This window comes from Lasioglossum baleicum, chromosome 12 (genome assembly GCF_051020765.1).
Source record: "Lasioglossum baleicum chromosome 12, iyLasBale1, whole genome shotgun sequence".
Classification (NCBI taxonomy): Eukaryota; Metazoa; Arthropoda; class Insecta; order Hymenoptera; family Halictidae; genus Lasioglossum; species Lasioglossum baleicum.
This window is the reverse complement of record NC_134940.1, coordinates 11,178,615-11,197,110: the sequence shown is the minus strand read 5'-3', so window position 1 is coordinate 11,197,110 and position 18,496 is coordinate 11,178,615. Positions and strand designations below refer to the sequence as shown.

General features: G+C 40.1%; 1 protein-coding gene across 3 annotated transcripts in view; it reads left to right on the top strand.

Moving 5' to 3' along the window:
- Nucleotides 1-5,909: 5,909 nt before the first annotated feature.
- LOC143214395 (alpha-tocopherol transfer protein-like) overlaps nucleotides 5,910-18,496 on the top strand; it is a 28,621-nt gene continuing 16,034 nt past the window's right edge. Inside the window, exon 1 of one of the 3 annotated variants that reach the window (XM_076435422.1) lies at nucleotides 5,910-6,066. Coding sequence is in view for 1 of the 3 variants with exons in the window: in XM_076435421.1 (XP_076291536.1) it covers nucleotides 11,009-11,024 (16 nt within the window). In the remaining 2 variants the exon portion in view is untranslated. Of the gene's footprint in view, nucleotides 6,067-7,545; nucleotides 7,678-8,347; nucleotides 11,025-18,496 lie in introns of those variants that run through there. The other 2 variants (XM_076435423.1, XM_076435421.1) reach the window with 2 other exon arrangements.

The window sequence follows — 18,496 nt, the reverse complement described above, 5'->3', positions numbered from 1 at the left end:
TTTTGCACAAGATCTGCAGTTTCTTATTATGGAGAGATATTATTATATAATACATATTATAACGAAAATTGTTCAAGACCTGACAGAATGGAATCTCCTCATCATTACAAATCAATCCAGTATCCAATCAGTCACGTTTAGTGGTAGTCCCAGCACGAGCCGGACTGCCATTAATAGCTTTCGACGCGAAAAGGGCGCAGCAGCACATCGCGCAAATGAAACTCGACAGTGAAAACCAGAGCCAGCGCGATCATCGAACGCGTTATCAAACGAAGCGGTGACTGGAGGGGAACGGTTCATCGATCACCTTTTACTGGGTCGAAGAAAGGGAAACTCTTACTTCCTGTATAATGCCTCACGGTTGGTGTGCACAGTCGATGTCTGTGCCGCGGCGGTTCGGAGTTCAGAAAAATTTTCGTCCATTTCCCTTTCTACGGGACAACGAGAGACTCGTGGAACCGGTGTCATTCATGACCGATTATGCGATCGGCTGTCATTAAACGGCCGCCGGGGGACGGGCGAGGAGGATTAGATCGTAGCAAAAAGTATCATCGTGCAATTCCACATGCGCCGCTCGTGATGTAATCGGCAGGGGATCGGCGTGATTATATAAATATGTAATGATAAAAAATCGATTTCACTTTCACCCGGTTCACTACGATAGAGAAGGACAGAAAAGCGACGGCTGTATGCTAATCGAACTGGAATTGATTCGTTCACCTGGGTTTCTGTGCTGATGGTACAGTGAACGAAACTCGCTTAAACGCACTTTAAAATTTACAAGTTTTCATGCTTATTTAGAAGAAAATGACAGATGATGTTGTCAAAATGGGGTTATTTACTTTGCTAAATCTTTACTTTCAACATATACACTCATGTAAAATTAGTCTCCGCACACCCTCTAAAACAGAATAACTTTTTTATAATTATATCAAACGACCTGATGTTTTGTAAGCAATTAGAAGCATTGGTTTACTAAATGATGTGCAAAAGATGTTTTCTAAAAATTACAATTTACAAGGTTGCATGCAAAAACAAAAAAGGCACTTTTTAAAACTTTTTAATTTGGGCCCTCAATCAAAATTTAAAATATATGTTTTCTAGATCTATGTTACTTGTACACATAATGAAAATTTCATCGAAATCGATCGAGATACACACGAGCTACAAGCGGTTAAAATAGGTGAAAATCGTAGTTTTACACGACTTTTCATCAGTTTCTGCTTAAAATCCACAGAATCGTACATCTTTCGATGCGTCTCGTTTTTTCCTGCGTCAACCGATTTCGATTTTTTCCGATGAAAAGAAGTTTAATTCGGCTGGTCCAGACGGATGCTCATCGTATTGGCATGATCTGCGTCAAAAGAGTGATTCTAGTTTAAGACGAAATTTTTATGACGGTAGTGTTATGATTTGGCAAGCTTTTTCATCATTTGGGAAACTGGAACTTTGTTTCGTTTCCCCCAATATAAATTCAGAAAAATACATAGATATGCTCGATGGGGTGTTAATACCATTTTTAGAAGATGTAGTTGGAGAAAACGAATTTACATTTCAGCAGGATATCGCAGCGGTTCACGTGTCAAGATATTCCCACGAATCCTTCAAAGCACGAAACATTCGTATAATGGAATGGCCAGCATGTAGCTCTGACATGAACCCAATAGAGAATTTATGGGCTACACTACTAAAAAAAGTTAATGCCAATGGTCGTCAGTTTGCCAATATAGACAGTTCAAAAGAAGAAATTAAACGCTGCTGGGAAGAAATTTCTAATGCCGCTATTACCAATCTTGTAAATTCAATGAACAATCGAATTTTCGCTTTAATTCAAAGCAATGGCAGCCATACAAAATATTAAATTTGTAATTTTCATGTATTTTCAATTTCAAATTGTTTTCTTTGCTTGTACGTTTAAAAAATTTCGCACGTAAAATATGGTTTCGTTTGTAAAAATTCTTACATAAATGTTTTGGTAAATATATATGTGTACAAATATTACAGTATATAAATATATTTATAATCCTTAGTTATTGTTAAACGTTTCTTATCAAAATTTTGAACCTTTAGCTCCAAAATTCTTATTTTTGTATGTGTATCCTAATTTTCGATTTGGAATAATTTTTAGTTCGATCAATTTCTGCGAATATTACGCACGCCTAACATCCTCGATTTACTCCGGAAATTGCCATTCATAGTCATACGTGAGGAACAAGAAAACGCTTGTCTTTCCGTTTCTCAGTGACGCGTGGAACGAATACAAATGAAGTTCTCGAGTTACGTGGCTCGATGTTCTGAAGTTTTCTTGGGTCACAACTTCCACCGACGAAGTTTACTAAAGATAATCGTGAGAAATGTACCACTGCTACAAAACATTGCGCGTTTCCTGCTTAGTTGACCGTTAATTCTAGCTCGGGGGCCATGTACCATTCACATAATTTCTGCCTGAGGCTACAATTGAAGCATATATTTAGCCAATATTGCATTGTTTTTCTAAAAACTGGATGAAGTAGAAAAGTATCTAGAAAAGTATCTGAGAACTTTGAACCCAAAAATATCAAAGTTACGATCTTTTCGAGCCGTTCTATTTCATCAAGAAATAATTATTTTTTGGAGAACATTTGGTGTGAAAAAATTTTGGTTCACACCGAGGAAATAATTTATTAATAAATGATCGTATTGTGTGTCATGTTATAGGCATTGGAATAAATAGTATAGATCAATGTCTTCAGCAAGTTGTCATTTTTCTCGACGAGTGAGTATTTGAAAGTTTTGGTAATTGAAAGCTTGATTAATGGATGTCAGGGAAGCGGTGGAAATCCAGAACGTTTATGAGACAGTGCGAAGTGCCTGGACAGATAGATATTGTGAATGCAACTGTACCTGCACCGACATCGTCCGTACCTGGCCAACAGGTACACGGTGACCCCGGGTAATCAGTCCAAAGGACGTCAGGCGGATGTCCTTCGTCGGTTCTTTATTCCTTCGCGTATTTTTACGGCGAGATTTATGATGTTTCGTTCCAGGTCTCGGCGAACTGCACGCGTATCGGAGAAAATTTTATTTGCGAACATGTGTACCGCCCAGCAAAAAACAATCGATGAGATATTTTAATTAAAAGCGAAATATTCATTTATTTGTATTTGATTACCATTTACGTAGAGAAAATGTCTCAATTATCATTTTCACCGAGACTAATTATAGGTTAAATGTGTTTCAAGTAAAAACTTTCAAATATCCCCTAATAATTCACACACACGCGCGACCCACCCCTAATTGCTCCGCAGACCTTCGCGTTGCACGTGAACGTTGCCGCATCTGTTAGGAGCGATAATTAATTCGCTGCCTTCGGATTCTGCCGATGCTAACAACTATGTTAAACAAGTTTTTGGACTTTCTCGATTTTCTAGACTTATCTTTGAAATTTATGAAACAGAGAATTTAGTTCACACAAGAGTCGATTTGTAAATTTGTTATGTTTGTTGAAGCATTTTTAGAAACCCCTCGTGACACCATTTGCATTTTCACAGCGCGGCAAGACTCCTTGAAGCAGCAACGAACACGACGAAACAGTCGACAGGAATGTTAACTGCATTGTGTTTGCATTCGAGCTTCAGAAAAACGCCATTAACGACACTGTAGAAGAAGGTGTACATTTCTTCAGACTGTAAGAGGAAACACAACACAAAGAGGACCTGCATAACCATTTCCAGTGACCCGTGCGAGAAGAGATGTGTTGGTAAAACATATAAGAAACAGTTTTCTTGTACAACATTCAAATCCGATTCACCAAATTATTGAGTCAATGGGTCTCCCTCAATATTCTCAGAAAAAATAAATTCACTTGACACATTTGCCAAATACATAATAAACAGTTTCACCACCCGAGACAGATCAAACACAAAGGGAATTAAATAATTCCTATCGACTCACAAACGAGATTCCGTCACGCACAACCCCCAAACAAAATTCAAATTCAATTCACCAAATTCTCAAGTGAAAAAAAATAGCTCACTCCCCGCTCGTTTCATCTCCAAAAAAGAATAAATTTTCCAGGCTACTCACCGTTCTCCATAATCTCGTTACAACCCGAGAGAGCCGAGGTTGCACCCTGACTAACCCCAACGCACCATCGGTCGGCTCACACGGTTTTACCGCCAAGTTCATCGTCGATTTATTTATAAACACCGGTAACCCGCTCGTCGACGCGTCCTCCGATAAACAAACAACCCCCCGCCCCTGTTGGGAGGGGCTCCGGGATCGATGAATAGCAGGGCTGTAATAAAAGTATCGTTGTCTGTGAAACTATCCATAACATTGATCAATGTCGGTTACATCGACAGCTAAATAAAATTGATTAAATAAATTAATAAATGGAGCCTGCACAGCAAATAATGTTTTTGTCATGTTCGATCAATAGCAACTCGATAGAATTCATCAGTTCAATGGTTTTTCTGATCTTCTGAAAGCCTGGACAATAAGTTTGCCAGAAACGTTCCATCCAAATATAGAAGTAGTGAAAACTGCAATTATGTATATATGAGATAGGCTCAAAATATAGGAGTTCCAGTAAAAGAGGTATACAGCACATTTTAAACTTTTCTATTCAAACAAGAAGATTTTTGAAAATTCCTATGGGTACGTAAAGATCAAGTTCAAATATAGAAGACTCATATCAAATATAAAAGATCTGGCAACCCTACTGGGCAGCTAAGTCTTAGTTTTGGATAATTATTAATCTATTAATCTATCACGAAAGTGTTCGTAAGCCCTTTAGAACAGAATATCTTTTTTATAATTGTACCAAACGACCTGATGCAATTAGAAGCATCGAAAAATTATAATTTACAAGGTTACATGCAAAAATAAAAAAGGCATTTTTTAAAACTTTCTTATTTGGACCCTTAATGAAAATTTAAAATATATATTTTGTAGACTATGTTAGTTATACACATGCTGAAAATTTCATCGAAATCGGTTGACGCAGGCAAAAACGACACGCATCGAAAGATGTACGATCCTGTGGATTTTAACCAGAAACTGATTAAAAGTCGTGAAAAACTACGATTTTCACCATTTTTAACCGCTTGTAGCTCGTGTGTATCTCGATCGATTTCGATGAAATTTTCAGTATGTGTATAACTAACATAGAACTACAAAACATATATTTCTAAATTTTCATTAAGGGCCCAAATAAAAAAGTTGTAGAAAATGCTTTTTTCATTTTTGCATGTAACCTTGCAAATAACAGTTTTTGGAAAATTTCTTTTTGCACATCATTTAGTAAACCAATGCTTTTAATTGCTTACAAAACATCAGGACGCGCGCGCGCGTTTGGTACAATTATAAAAAAATTATTCTGTTTTAAAGGGCGTACGTACACTTTTGTGGGCCACTGTAATAAAATAGAAAAGTATGTGTGTGCGTGTGTGTATATATCATCCCATCGATCTGATTCGGTGGGTCTGTCGCAAGTGTTGTCCATCTGTCGGGGTTGAAGTTGTCGGAGCGCGGTGGTTGTAAATAATCAGCTGGTTCGGAGCTGATTCGTGCGCGTTTTGTGTCTGCTATAACAACCTTTTCCGTTTCTGGTATATCGCCAGTGGTCGGGCGCAACCCGCCCGGAGTAAATTAATAAATAGGAAAATGACTCCCATCAGAAAAAAATGTACTTTCGAAGTTGTATCTATAGGAATAGGAACACGATAAAATTGTTCGGCTCAATTGTTACGGATCTTGGCTTACCTGAAAGTACCGAATAGGCAAGTTCCAGTCCCGGAACCACGAGCGCAGATGGATCGCTAGCGGCGGCAATAATCGCGCAGTGTCCCGATGGGCATCGATCCGAGGGGTGGGGGTAATCGTATCAGAGGAGGGAAGGTCAGAGCTCAAACTTGCAGGTTGTCACACGCGTTTATATAGAGGATAGAGTCCCGGTTCACGCATCATCCATTAGCGAGCGACGATTCGTTTTCGCTTGACGCGTGTTACCACGGATCGTCCCGCGTCCAACCGATCACTCGATCTGCTCGTCCCTTGATCTCGCCTGCCAGTCGGAGAACCACGGTGAGTGGAGTATTGCAGCTTCCGGTGCGCGTGGATCCGTAGAAATCCTTCGGCATCCAGAGAGAAACTGTGTCCATTTTTGGTGGGTGCTTCTAGCATTTTCTTGGTGAGGAACGCAGTGGTTTCCGGCGAATGAGTGAAGGATGGGTGAATGTAGGCTGCGCTCATTGTCATTGCTTTTGCGATTGCCAATCTATGGGAAACGACAGAATGAACAGCTAATTGTTGCTTATATCTGAAAGTGTTCGGACGTGTTTACGTGGGAATCATCTCGAATTTTGTGGTGTAATCGAGAGAGATAAACAGGAGATAAAAAGAGCTTGATCGAGATCATAAAACGTTATCTTGGAATGATCTCTAATTAATGGAGTATGAACAGCTGTACAAGTTCATTCGTACTAACCTTCCTTCGTGGACTTATCGATTATTCACAAAACACAATTAGCATATTTTTTCTGAAATAATCCGCATCGCTTTATGTGCATTCAATCCGTCATACAAGTATTCATTATACATAGAATTGCATGCATTCATGGCAAGAATGAGTAGATTAAAAATAAAATAGCAAAAGTGTCAAAGGATATTTAAAAATTTTTGTATTATCGTTAGACTGCAGATGTTTATGCAACTTGCAATTTTTGTGGATAAATTTTAAGAAACACAGATCAAATAAAATCGTACTTTCCGTAGTAGTAACCTTTTTAGAACTGAAGTAAGTTAAAATCATACTAAATTCTGTCGTATTTTATATCCTAGTAGTTTTTGAAAATTTTCAGGAGCCATAATTGCATGAAGATCCGCAGTCGAATTATCGTCGACTAAAATTGCTGCATACAACTTTTATGTAGCATAGATATCCACAGTCTAGTAACGAGTCTTCATGTCAAAGATCGGTCTCGGAAATAAAGTTACAAGACTGAGAGACACAAATTAATTGGTGCACGTAATACAAAGTGTTCGACAGATTCCCATAACATTTTATATCCAATTAAAACACCATTAGCAATACATTAACAACAATTCGTCAACAATCCTCTAGGTTGAAGCTAAAGATTATCATTGTTACATCGAAACCGTCGATCTACCAGATGTTATAATAGTTAGAAATGCACCAACCGTGTGATTACGTTGGTTGTACAAGGTCTTATGCAGATGATCCTATTGTATTTTGGGTCGACGAACCAGCACAGCTGACGCTTCCGGAAGTAATGCTGGACTTGTTGCACGTGTCTCTGTCCCGAAGTTGCCCGCTTCCGGTCTCACAAGCTGTGTTCGGTTTCAAAACAGAAATTTCGAGAGCGATTTATTCCGAACGACTTCTTAACAGTTCGAGTTCTCGTCGATCGTTTTTAGGCCAACTTGCTCGTTCGAATGGTTAATTGCAAGTCACCACTGTCGGCTTGTTCTACTACAGCGCCAATCGGCCGACAGCCGCCATTGTGGTTCTGGTGTTCGATCGATTGTACCGACTGCGTCGACAGTAAACGGCGACTGCAGTTTCGCGGCTTGTCCAGAGGAAAGCAGTCTCTGCTTCGAATCGGTTTCCTGCAAAGTGCAGTCTCTCCCGTTGCTATTCGATCATTCAATCTGCGGCTGCGAGGTTCCAGCAAGGTATCACTGCTTTTCTTAAGGGGCTATTCCGGTTTTCAAAGCCATTTTTACACGAATCCATATGAATTTTTTCCGGAGAAACTAACGAATCTTTTGCTTTGCGATTTTGCACACATATTCATTGCCATTTTAGGGGTGTGTGTGTGATTTTTTTCGAGTCAAAATAATAAAAACTACACAACTATTAATATAGATCACTTGTATGATGGGGTGCATACAGGTGTCTCAGCTGAAGGAGCCCATCTAAATATTTCCTTTATTTTTAATGGCACAAAAAAAATATTTATGGCATAATTTAAATGGTATCGAAGGAGGAATATCATAGAAGAACAATTTTTTTTGTCCGGTCATTTTTTCATAGTTTTTCAAGGTCATCGTTATTTTTTATCGGGGAAACATTTTTTTTATTCCATCTTGTTAATGACTTAAGCATATTCAAATGTATTTTTTCAGCCGCTATAAGATGAAATAAAAAAAAAAGTTTTCCCAATAAAAAAAATAACGGTGACCTTGAGGAAATTATGAAAAAATAACCGGACAAAAGAAATTGTACTTCTATGATATTCCTCCTTCGTTAACATTTAAATTATGCCATAAATATTCTTTGTGCCATTAAAAATAAAGGAGATATTTAGGTGGCCTCCTTCAGCTGAGACACCCTGTATGATGCTTTGCAAATTTTTTCGGGTTTCTTGGCTGGTCGACCCTGAAAATAGAAAAATTTGCAGTCTCTCAGAAGATTTGTTATACACAAGGCTGGGATTTCTTGTCGAATCGATGAAAGTTAGGCTTCCCACCGCAACGATATCGCGAAGAACCCTGCCAAAGTGCATTCTTCCCAAAAAGTAACTTGTCAGCGAAACGGTCCACATAATACCTCAATTCCTCGTTCCATTTACCGGAAAAATTCTTGAAAGAGTCTTCGGGTGGACTCCCTCGGTCCACATCAATTTCCCGAGCCACCATATTCGGGCTCTCTTCGCCATCCCCCGACTCGATTCGCCTAATCCCTTTTCCTCTATCATCGGACCACCCAATTCCAGCCGGTGTCGAGCGAAACGACTTCTTCTGGTAACCTTCCCACGCCTAACTTGAACCCCATCCATCAGGGCGAACAGTTTTTCGGGAAACAAGAGACCTTGTCTATTGGCATTTCCTCGGGAAATATTTTTTCCACGTTTTGACACACCCTGGGCACCATAATCGCGAGGAAACGTCGATCCTCTTACGCTCTGCCGCCATTTTCGGCGGTTCTGACAATTGATATATAATAAAAATGTCTACACTTGATATAATCTGCTCGGAAACAATTTCCTTATATTTATAAAGTGAAATGAAGCAACTGCGTTTCAGCCTGGGCCCAAGTACAACGGGCCCAGTGGTCAGACACGATGAGGCGATCGTCTCGTTGCTATGCGGTTTTTTATTTCGACAAGGATGAAAGATAATATCGGGAAGGTGATGCAGGACTTGTCAGTTTCTTCTGGTGTAATGCTCGCAAACAGCGTCTCTGTTTGCTGAACTTCGTCCATTCATCACTTATTCATTCGTTTTTTCCGACAGACACGTCTACTATTACCGTGCGCGTCACGTCTACGAAGTATCGAGTTAATAGTTATGCAAACACAAAGTGTTAAAAGTGGTGCAGGCAGCGTCATCTCTGTAAAACAGTAGATTTTCCTCGATGGAAAACTCGGCGAGGCGGTAGCGAGCTTCGTTGCATCCGCGATGGAAATTTTGCACGTTGCAGCGATCAATAATTCACGAACGAGTTTCCCAAAAATGCTAAATGCTCCACGGAAAGAAATGCACGGCGGCTTGCGAAGGAATTTCACGGAATTGCCTGCATATTTCCCATTTATTAATAAGTGATATTTCCGCCACTGCGGTCCATTTGAAACAATTTTGCATTCACTTTGGCAGAGACAACTCATTTTATTCCCCTTTAAAACACGCATTGCACTTGGATAATTAAAAAATTCAATTCCATGTTAATCACGATTTTAATTATCTGTTGCGCGGTTTTCCTAGAGTTTCGGTGACTCGAATTTTTTTCTTATGGGTTTTACTGGTTTAGTATGAATTCGTTTTGGGCCTCCGGCAGTCCCTGAACCTCACCTTTGCACACCGTGGACTTTCTAATTCCCTATCGTCTCTTCTTCTTTCTCTCTCGTTCTATCGCATTTGAATTTCATGTTCATCGAGATTTATGCTCGCTGCGAAAACGTTTATCTCCTCTACTCTGTTTTAATACATACGAATTTAATTTTATAGCCGCCTATGAAATATTAGGTGGTCAAGCACAGCAAAAGACTGCAGAACTCGATGCAAAACGGAAAATTAAAAGAACATCTAATAAAATTCTATTTTCAGTTTAACAGTCGCAGGGCAAATAAAATATCACGATACATTACACATCTCTTTGCGTTAGCCTATAAAACCACAAATCTGCATGAAGTGTCGCGCTTTATGACTTTATCGCAAAAAATTGGTCCCTCTCACACTTTTATTATAGCCAAACTAACCATGTGGAACCGTAAAACTTTTTGCAATGCAGTCGGTCGTTGGAATCGTGGCACCTATTACAGGTATCTTTGTGCACGTGAGAAAAGGTGAGAAAGAAAACCTTCTTTATCAAAGGCTGAAACATGGCCGAATACGTGAAAAATAGTTTTATAGACCCATCTTGCATAGTTTTTCCATAATAAATTCTCAAAGATTCTCAAAGAGATTGGACGAAGAAGTTCTGAGAAAAAATTGAGGATTATGCTCGGTTAATTTCTATGGGACTTTCCGTTGACGTAAGGAAGAAGGGGGACCTTGACCGTGGAGAAAACACTCTAATTGGACCTTGAGCGAGTTCCGTGACGAATTACTGTTTTGACAGTAATCTAGGGAGGGCGATCCGCTCGGAGACGATGTCGCGCAACGACACGCGGAGAGTCCAGCCGGTCGTTCATGGAAAACCGACCAGATTCGTCTTTTCGACCCTGAAGGTGAACCTGTCGCGCGTATAAGAACGGGCCCCGGGGCCCGCGGCCCTCGCATTTTGGTCCGTTTTGTCGATCGGACGTACGTCGCGGCGCTCAGGCGAGCCTAACTCGCCTAACTCGCCTATAAAACCGATCGTCGCGCCACCCTCTCCTCTCTCTCTCTCTCTCTCGCTCTCTGTCATCTGTTCAAGTCGTGGATCGCAGAATTTCCCATTTCCCGGCGTGTTCTCGTCGATCAGTGTCGTCACAACTCGTTCAGTGGGTGATCGAAACAGTATTTGTTGTGCCGAGCCCGGTTTGGCATCGCGAGTGACGCCTTGGAGGATCGAGGGATCGTCATGTCGATCACTGAACGTGAGTAAAGGGTTGCTTACTTCTCTTCTTTCTTCTTAGTTTTCTTTTTTTTTTTTTTTTTTGCGCCGCCATAGATTGTCTATACTTTATCTGTAGTGACACAGTGTTTTCTAAACACTTTATCTACCGGAAGCCTATTAATATTATAGGATTTTTCAATAAGTGTGCTGTACCAAAAGAAAGCATAGAAATTTTCTTTTACATCGCGATCTAAAATGTGAAACTATTAGATGGCGTTATTGAGGGTGACTTGTTAATTCACAATGAAGATTGCTGTTGCTATTGAAGGTTCCATTAAAAAGTGTTTAGCCATGTACCATAGATTTTTCAAAATTATGCAATAATTACCGGTGGGTAATGTGTTAAAAATGTAGTGTTTTAGAAAAATATTTCAAATGTCCGAGATAATTGAAACATAAATCTCAAAAATTTCAGATACGAATTTAATTTGTTGTCATAAGGATACGTGCATTACAAAGTATTTAAGGGATTGTATCATTTTTCCAAAAATTTTTTAGAAAATATTGTGATCCTTTGAATAATCCTATTATTCTTTAAAAAATCGTTAGAATGGTACCATGGTCTATTGAAATATGGTTTAAAAAGTAGTATGGATCTCTGAATAAATCATTTTAAATATCAATGAATAAAATATGGTCACTTAAATACGATTACATATTTGTATTTTACCTCGATTCATTTCGACGATATGTGGAAATGATAAATACCGAAATACAAATAATAAAAGCCGAATTAATAACAAATTGAAGGTCGAGGCTAAAAGTGAAAGTAAAAACGAAACGAAACGACGCGAAGCAATTTCGTTCTGTCGTCCCATCAACGTGTACAGTATAACACGAAACCTGAACTTTTTTTAATGTTATTTCCTGTCAGTCGCTGTTATTATAACTTGTATTATAAATGGCCGTACTAATTGCACCGATTATCTCTTGATGCACGAAGTAGTTCTGCAATCTACTCTTTTTTTCTCTAAACGGCAACAAGTTGACACTTCCGCAAAAACAACTCATCCAATGCAATTATGTCATTAACATGATTGAACAACGTATTATCATAACGAGTATTACACGATCTGACGGAACGTCCTCAACTAATCAAGGTGTACAGTGATTCAAAATATTTCCGAATGGTGTCACAAAAATTAATCAACGAATTTTGTAACAGAGTTGATGAAATCTGGAATAGAATTATCACAGCCAGATTATAATTTGTTAAAAATTTCGTGTACAATCCGGAAGACTGCATCTCACCAATTAAAGTACAAAAATTACAAAAAAATATTTCCAGATATTGCCACAAAAATTAATCAACAAATTTTGTAATAGAAATGATGAAATCTCGAATGATACGATTATTACAGCCAGATTATAATTTGTTAAAAATGTAGTTTCATTTAGAATTTCATTCATTTAATGGCTCGTATAAATTTATTCCGGCATACAGATCGATCTCGAATTCCCAGATCGCGCATATCAAGATCAGCGACAAGATACTCGACTCGCGCAAGGAATCCTCGAGTGTATTTCCTGGATTTAACGTTCTCGAAGTGAGCGTCGATCGTGCGACTCGAGCCACTTGAGAAATTAACTGTTCGTGTTACACCGTTTGTTTCTTCTTCCGCGACCAGATGGAACCGTAAATTCCATCTCAGCTTCCTACTCCGTGAATCCTTATTGCGCTATCCGTATGAATTACGAAAATGTCGACAAGGAAAATTGGTTTCTCTGCGGTATCAATTCCCATTAGAACGTGCATACGACGGCCATAAGCACTTGGACACTCCCATTAAAATTCGGACACTCTTCAACACTGAACCATCCGAAGAAAAGCATTTGTAAAACCGGCAAGACCAAATTTCCTTATATTTTACACAATTTTTATTCGAGAGATTCGATCGTTGTCTATAAAAATATCTCTGTAATCCCAATAATTATAAAATAGTAAAATAAAATTGTATAATCTGAAACTAGTTCAACGATAATAAAGAATAATTCGTTTAAAATGAACCACTCGAGTTCTGTCTTTAATGTTCCAAGAATTAGTTCACCAGGCCAAGGATAGAGGAAATTGTTATAAAATTGCTATTGGTTACAATCGTTGAGAAAATGCTACATAAACATAATCATATAGCTTAAACGCGGTGCTCAGTATGCAAAGTGGTTCACTGAATTGCTTCAGGCTGTTATTTAATTTTTATTATACCATAAATAAAAACAGACTGAATATGGATCTGCTTTTTCTCCGTGACACTCTATTTAATCTCTGACAATTAAAATGTTCCGTGAACACTATTTTCACAGAAAAACAGCAATATTGTCGTGGCATAAGCGCGCAATTTGCATGAATTCGCCAGGTACTCACGGACAAGAGCGTATATACATTCCGAGAACACTGCGCTAATTCATTTCGCAAATACGTTTTGCCGTCCTTTTTTCTAATCACGCGGAGTATCGTCGCGTTACTAGCATGTGGCGACGTGGACGAACGATTAAAGGCTCGATTCGGTTTGCACGAAGAAGAGGCAAGAAAGAGTGAAAGAAGTTCGAGAGATGAGGAAGCACGCGCCGCATGTAAATCGCGAATCTCCTGCGAGGTCTCTGCCTGCTTTTTCTGTGTCGCGTCAATCGGAAATTGAAATCGCCGATTTGAAAGTGTAATCGACGATTATGACGCTTGTCGGCTGTCATAATCGACGTCGGGGTCGGGGATTAGTCGGGCTTTTTACACTCTGCAACGTGATACGGTGTGTCCGACAGGAAATCTACAGGGTGTGTCCCTAATAGGGTGGAGGTAAACTTTAGTCGCTTTTTTTGTTGGTGAACAAAGGCGTTTGTCAATTTCTTTTTATATTAATCATTTTCTGTGATTTGTTGAATTATTTCGTTGGCATTAACCATCGAGTTTTCACCATTGAATTTTTACCACCGAGTATGTACCATTGATGTATACCAATGAATTTTTACCATTGAATTTTTGGAAAATGAATGACGGACCTAGTTTAATTGCGCAATACTTTCACACCTAGTGATAACTCACAAAAACATCATGGCGGGAAATTAAAAAAGGATATCCCCATACATAAATGTTGCTTTGGAGCTTTCTTCGAATTTTTCCATTGAAGCGAGAATTTAATATTAATTTTAATATCGTTCTCGAAGATAACCAGCTGGTGGATGATAAACCGAGGAGACGTCCGTGCACATCGTCCTTTTCCCCAAGCCGGTTTTCCTCTCTCTGGCGAATTAAACCGTGATCAACAATAACGTAATTATCAACGTCAACTTTCTTATCCCAGTCCCTTGGCGGAAATTCTTTTTTTTTTCTCCCCGGGGTACTCCCTGCAGAGGAAAAACTCGATAACGAACCGGCAGTCTCTCTCGGGGCTGTGCGCGCGTTCTTCCATGATGATAATGCTCGGTAATTTATCTGGCAAACATTTCACGTCCCTTTCTCCGTCGTCGCCTGCGAAATCAAGTTCCTCTCTTATCTTAAAGCCCAATCAAAGTCACAACGTAACGAATCCCGTTCTCTCCATAGTCGCGAGAGTTTAGAATGAAGCTTCTCTCCTCTCCTTTGTTCTCACTATTCTCTCTCTCTCTCGCTTTATTCGTCTGTTCTCCGGTTTTCTCTTTTTTCCCCTCGCGTTGCCTTCTCATCGCCTTTTCTTCTCGACCATTGTAAGTCCCACGCCTTTATTCCCCCATTTTTACCCCTTTTCTCTCTGTGTTCTCGTTTCCGTTTCGAGGTCCGAAACGAGGTGTCCGGGTCATTTCTGAAATTACACCGGTCTCAATTAACACGCCGGCGTAATTAACGCGCCGAGCCGACGCGGAAAACTTCAAGCGGACGCTTTCTTTCGATGGACTATCGGATCCGGCTACCCGGTTCACGTTTATCGCGGACAATTATCGTGTCTGAACTTCGTGCGACATAACAATTTTTGAAGAGATTCTGTCGGATGTAGCAGGTGAATAGATATTACCGAATATGTAGATTCCTCCCGAAAAAAAGATACGAAAAAAGTGTATCTCCTGAACACGCCCGACAAAATGGCGGTACTACGCGTCCAGCAAAAACGATCTTCATTCCCCAGAAACATCGTTCTTCCTCAAAGCTCGGTAGATTCCCTTGTCCAACTTGCCGGCGCTTTATCTCAGCTGGACGGCCCATTACGGGCGACCTAATTACCCAATTGCCAAATTTAAACGACTATTCTGCCAGCCCTCTGACCACCGCTCGTACCCCATTCGTGCCCTAAAACGTTGCACCCATTTTCTTTGCGCCTCTTTCAATAGGAGGCGATCATGTATACAGGGATGATCGATTAATTTCTCGAAAATTTTTGCAACCCGACGTGGGTAAAGAAAGGGTGAAATGGGGGTAAAATAAGTGCAGGTTCAAAATAGTGGTAAAAGGGGGAACAAACGATGGGTAAAAGAAAAATAGAAGAGGGTTTGAAGTGGGGTAAAAGAGAAGTTAAATAAGGGTGAAAATGGGGGTAAAAGTGAGATAAAATAAGGGTGAATGGGGGTAAAAGAGAAGTAAAATAGGAGTGAAAGAGGGACGAAAAGGGGTTACAGGGACTTGTACAGTCGTTTGGTCGACTTCCAGTTGTCCACGGAGCCAGCGATCGATGGCGGACCGAGAAAGCTTCGCGTTCCTGGCAGAACCTTGTTCCAACGATCGTTAGTCCGCGCCCTGTAAACAGAGGACACGGAATGATTATTATTATAGGGGGCGGAAACAGTGCTGGGGGTCGAGACGGTTATGAAACCGGTGCCCCGCATCCGGCTATATTCTGTATGGAAAACTGCATCGGGACGATAACGTTGCGCAACGTGGAAATTTCTCTAACCTTTTCCTGCTTGAGGACGCGAGAAATGGTTAATTTTAGAAACAGACAGGTTTTATTGACGAATAGAACGTATTCTGTTCGACAAGATGGCTTCTGTCCTTCCTCAAGGTTCGATCCTGATCAGTAGACAACGGATTTTATGCATTTGTGACAAGAACGACCATGTCGAATGTGTGTGTGAAACAGTAAAAACATTTAAATAACTTAAAAATAACTCTATGAAATTACTAAGAAAAAATACATGTTCGTGTAGGTCCTTGCAATTAATTCAATTTGTATTTCACATAAAAATCCTCAGTCTACTTTTGTAAATTGTATAGATACAATAGTATAATAGTACACGTAGTGGAGTAGGGAGCGCTGGCGCGCGGAGTGGGGATCGCTGAACGCGATGACGTACTACCGAGTGTCGCGCGACGAGGTGTGACGGTTAATATTAAAATTTGTTATCTCGTGAACGCACAGTTTTTTTAAAATTTGTTTTTTAATATTGCATTGTCATCCAGTTCTGAGCTACGTTTAAAGTTTCAAGTCTCTAGCTGATCGGGAAGTGGTTTAAAGTTTAAAATTCGATTACAAGATTTGACGCATACAAAAACAGCAACAACAACGACAACTCGGCAAGCCAATATAAGCGTGGTAAAAAACAGGAATAACATTTTTTCGTTTGACGCATCGTGTGCTTTAAAATGTATCGCGTGCTCTACAAAGTAGATTAGGTTGATCATGGTCAAACGCGTCAGACGCATCAGACGATTCGTATGCAACAGCACGTGTATTTGCTGCATTTTCAAAACGAAGCGACAAACAAAAAAATGTTATTCCTTTTTTTCGACTTACTTTTACATTTAGTATCACCCCCCGCTCGGGGGTACCACCCGTCCGGCCACACCCTGTATAAATAGTATAATTGTATAGATACAACTTATAAAAGTAGACCGAGGATTTTTATGTGAAATACAAGTTGAATTAATTGCAAGGAGCTACATAAACATGTATTTCTTTCTTACTTATTTCATAACGTTATATTTTTAAGTTATTTAAATGTTTTAGTGTTTCACACACACATTTGATATGGTGATGATAATTAGAATTAGAAAAATGATTTCATCTTATCTATCTCGAGTTTAACGATCTGGCAATCGAAAGGATGCAGTATGTGAGAAAAATTTGCACTGAACTCGTTGCTATGTAATTGAAAGCGTGGATCCTAGAGCATCCAAGAGGAACCGATTAAAATGCAGCAATTCGTTTCGTCGAGTGACCCGAACAGGTGTTAGTAGTCTCGTCGAAAGGTGTCATTGCGTGCACGCGGATAACGAGCTGCGTACACAGCTTACGCAATGAGCGAATGAAAGTCAAGTGACGTTCCACGTAGGAGAATACTTGGTTGCTTTCATTCAAGATCTCGTTTCGCGATTAATAAAGTGGAAGGCTTCACGCTTTCACCGGCAGTTTTTCTCGCTCTCGTGGCAACGAGAGTCGCCTGTCGAACCGAATTTGTTTTCACTCTGACACACTGACTACTATCAAGACAGTCCTTTTCCATCAACTTGATTAATCTAGTCTAATTCAATTTGCATCAATACATCGGTAAAGAGAGCTTGTTAACTTCGAATTTACAAAGAGAAGACTGTCAGTCAGTAACACACGGTACACTTCCGAACTAGATTTCTAAACTTGATTGCAGTTCGTTCTGCCAACTTATAGAATGTCGTAATATTACGTCACTGACAGGCAAGCACTACTCGCACGAAAAGACGTAACATTGCATCAGCGACTAGAAACGTACCGCGCCAGCCAAGAAGAAACGATTTTCCCTGTAAAATAGGCTCTTTATTCGCTTTGACAGAATAGTAAACAATGATTTTTATCTCTCGCCTTTGCCCCGGATCGGAAATCTTGCTGAAAATGCAGCGTCGTTTACCGCGCTGAATATTTTCCGTTCTCGAAAGATGTTTCAACATGTTGACCTTTCGCGTTCCCGACTCTGAGGCGCCATTGAAAATTGCTGTGTCATTGTCCAAAATATTTTTTACATTATTAAAGTTTATATTGAACACGTTGAACGGTGGTCATCGATGAATAGCGCTATGGAACTACTTAGAAATTACTGAATATCACTGTGAATAACATCACCGACCAAGATCATCTCCATCGCTTCTGAGAAGATTTCTCTCGTCTCTCGAGGAATGAATAATTCGCATCAATCTCGTTAAGCCCGTTTCGCGATTCCGTTTGGAGTTGTCGTGATAAAGCAGCGGGTAGACAGCGAGACAAGCCGTGTCAGCGATGGAGTAGAGAGAGAAGGAGAGTATGTCAGTCGTTGTCCCGCGAATAATTCAACAAAGGCCGCCTGTTGCGACGTCGAATAGCTCGAATGTCATCGAGCGGCGATCACGGGGGAGTGATCGCATCGAGAAACGCGGATCGGCCGTGTCGGCACGCGTTGCAACCGCGGCTGCAACGCCTAAAGAGTGCACCGATGGCCTGGAGCAGCTCGATCCAGCCCGTTGCATCCTTTTTCCTACGACAGAAGGTTTGTCTCTCTCTGTTGGTCGATTGCCAATTGTGACAGCGGGTCGATGCGCCCTCG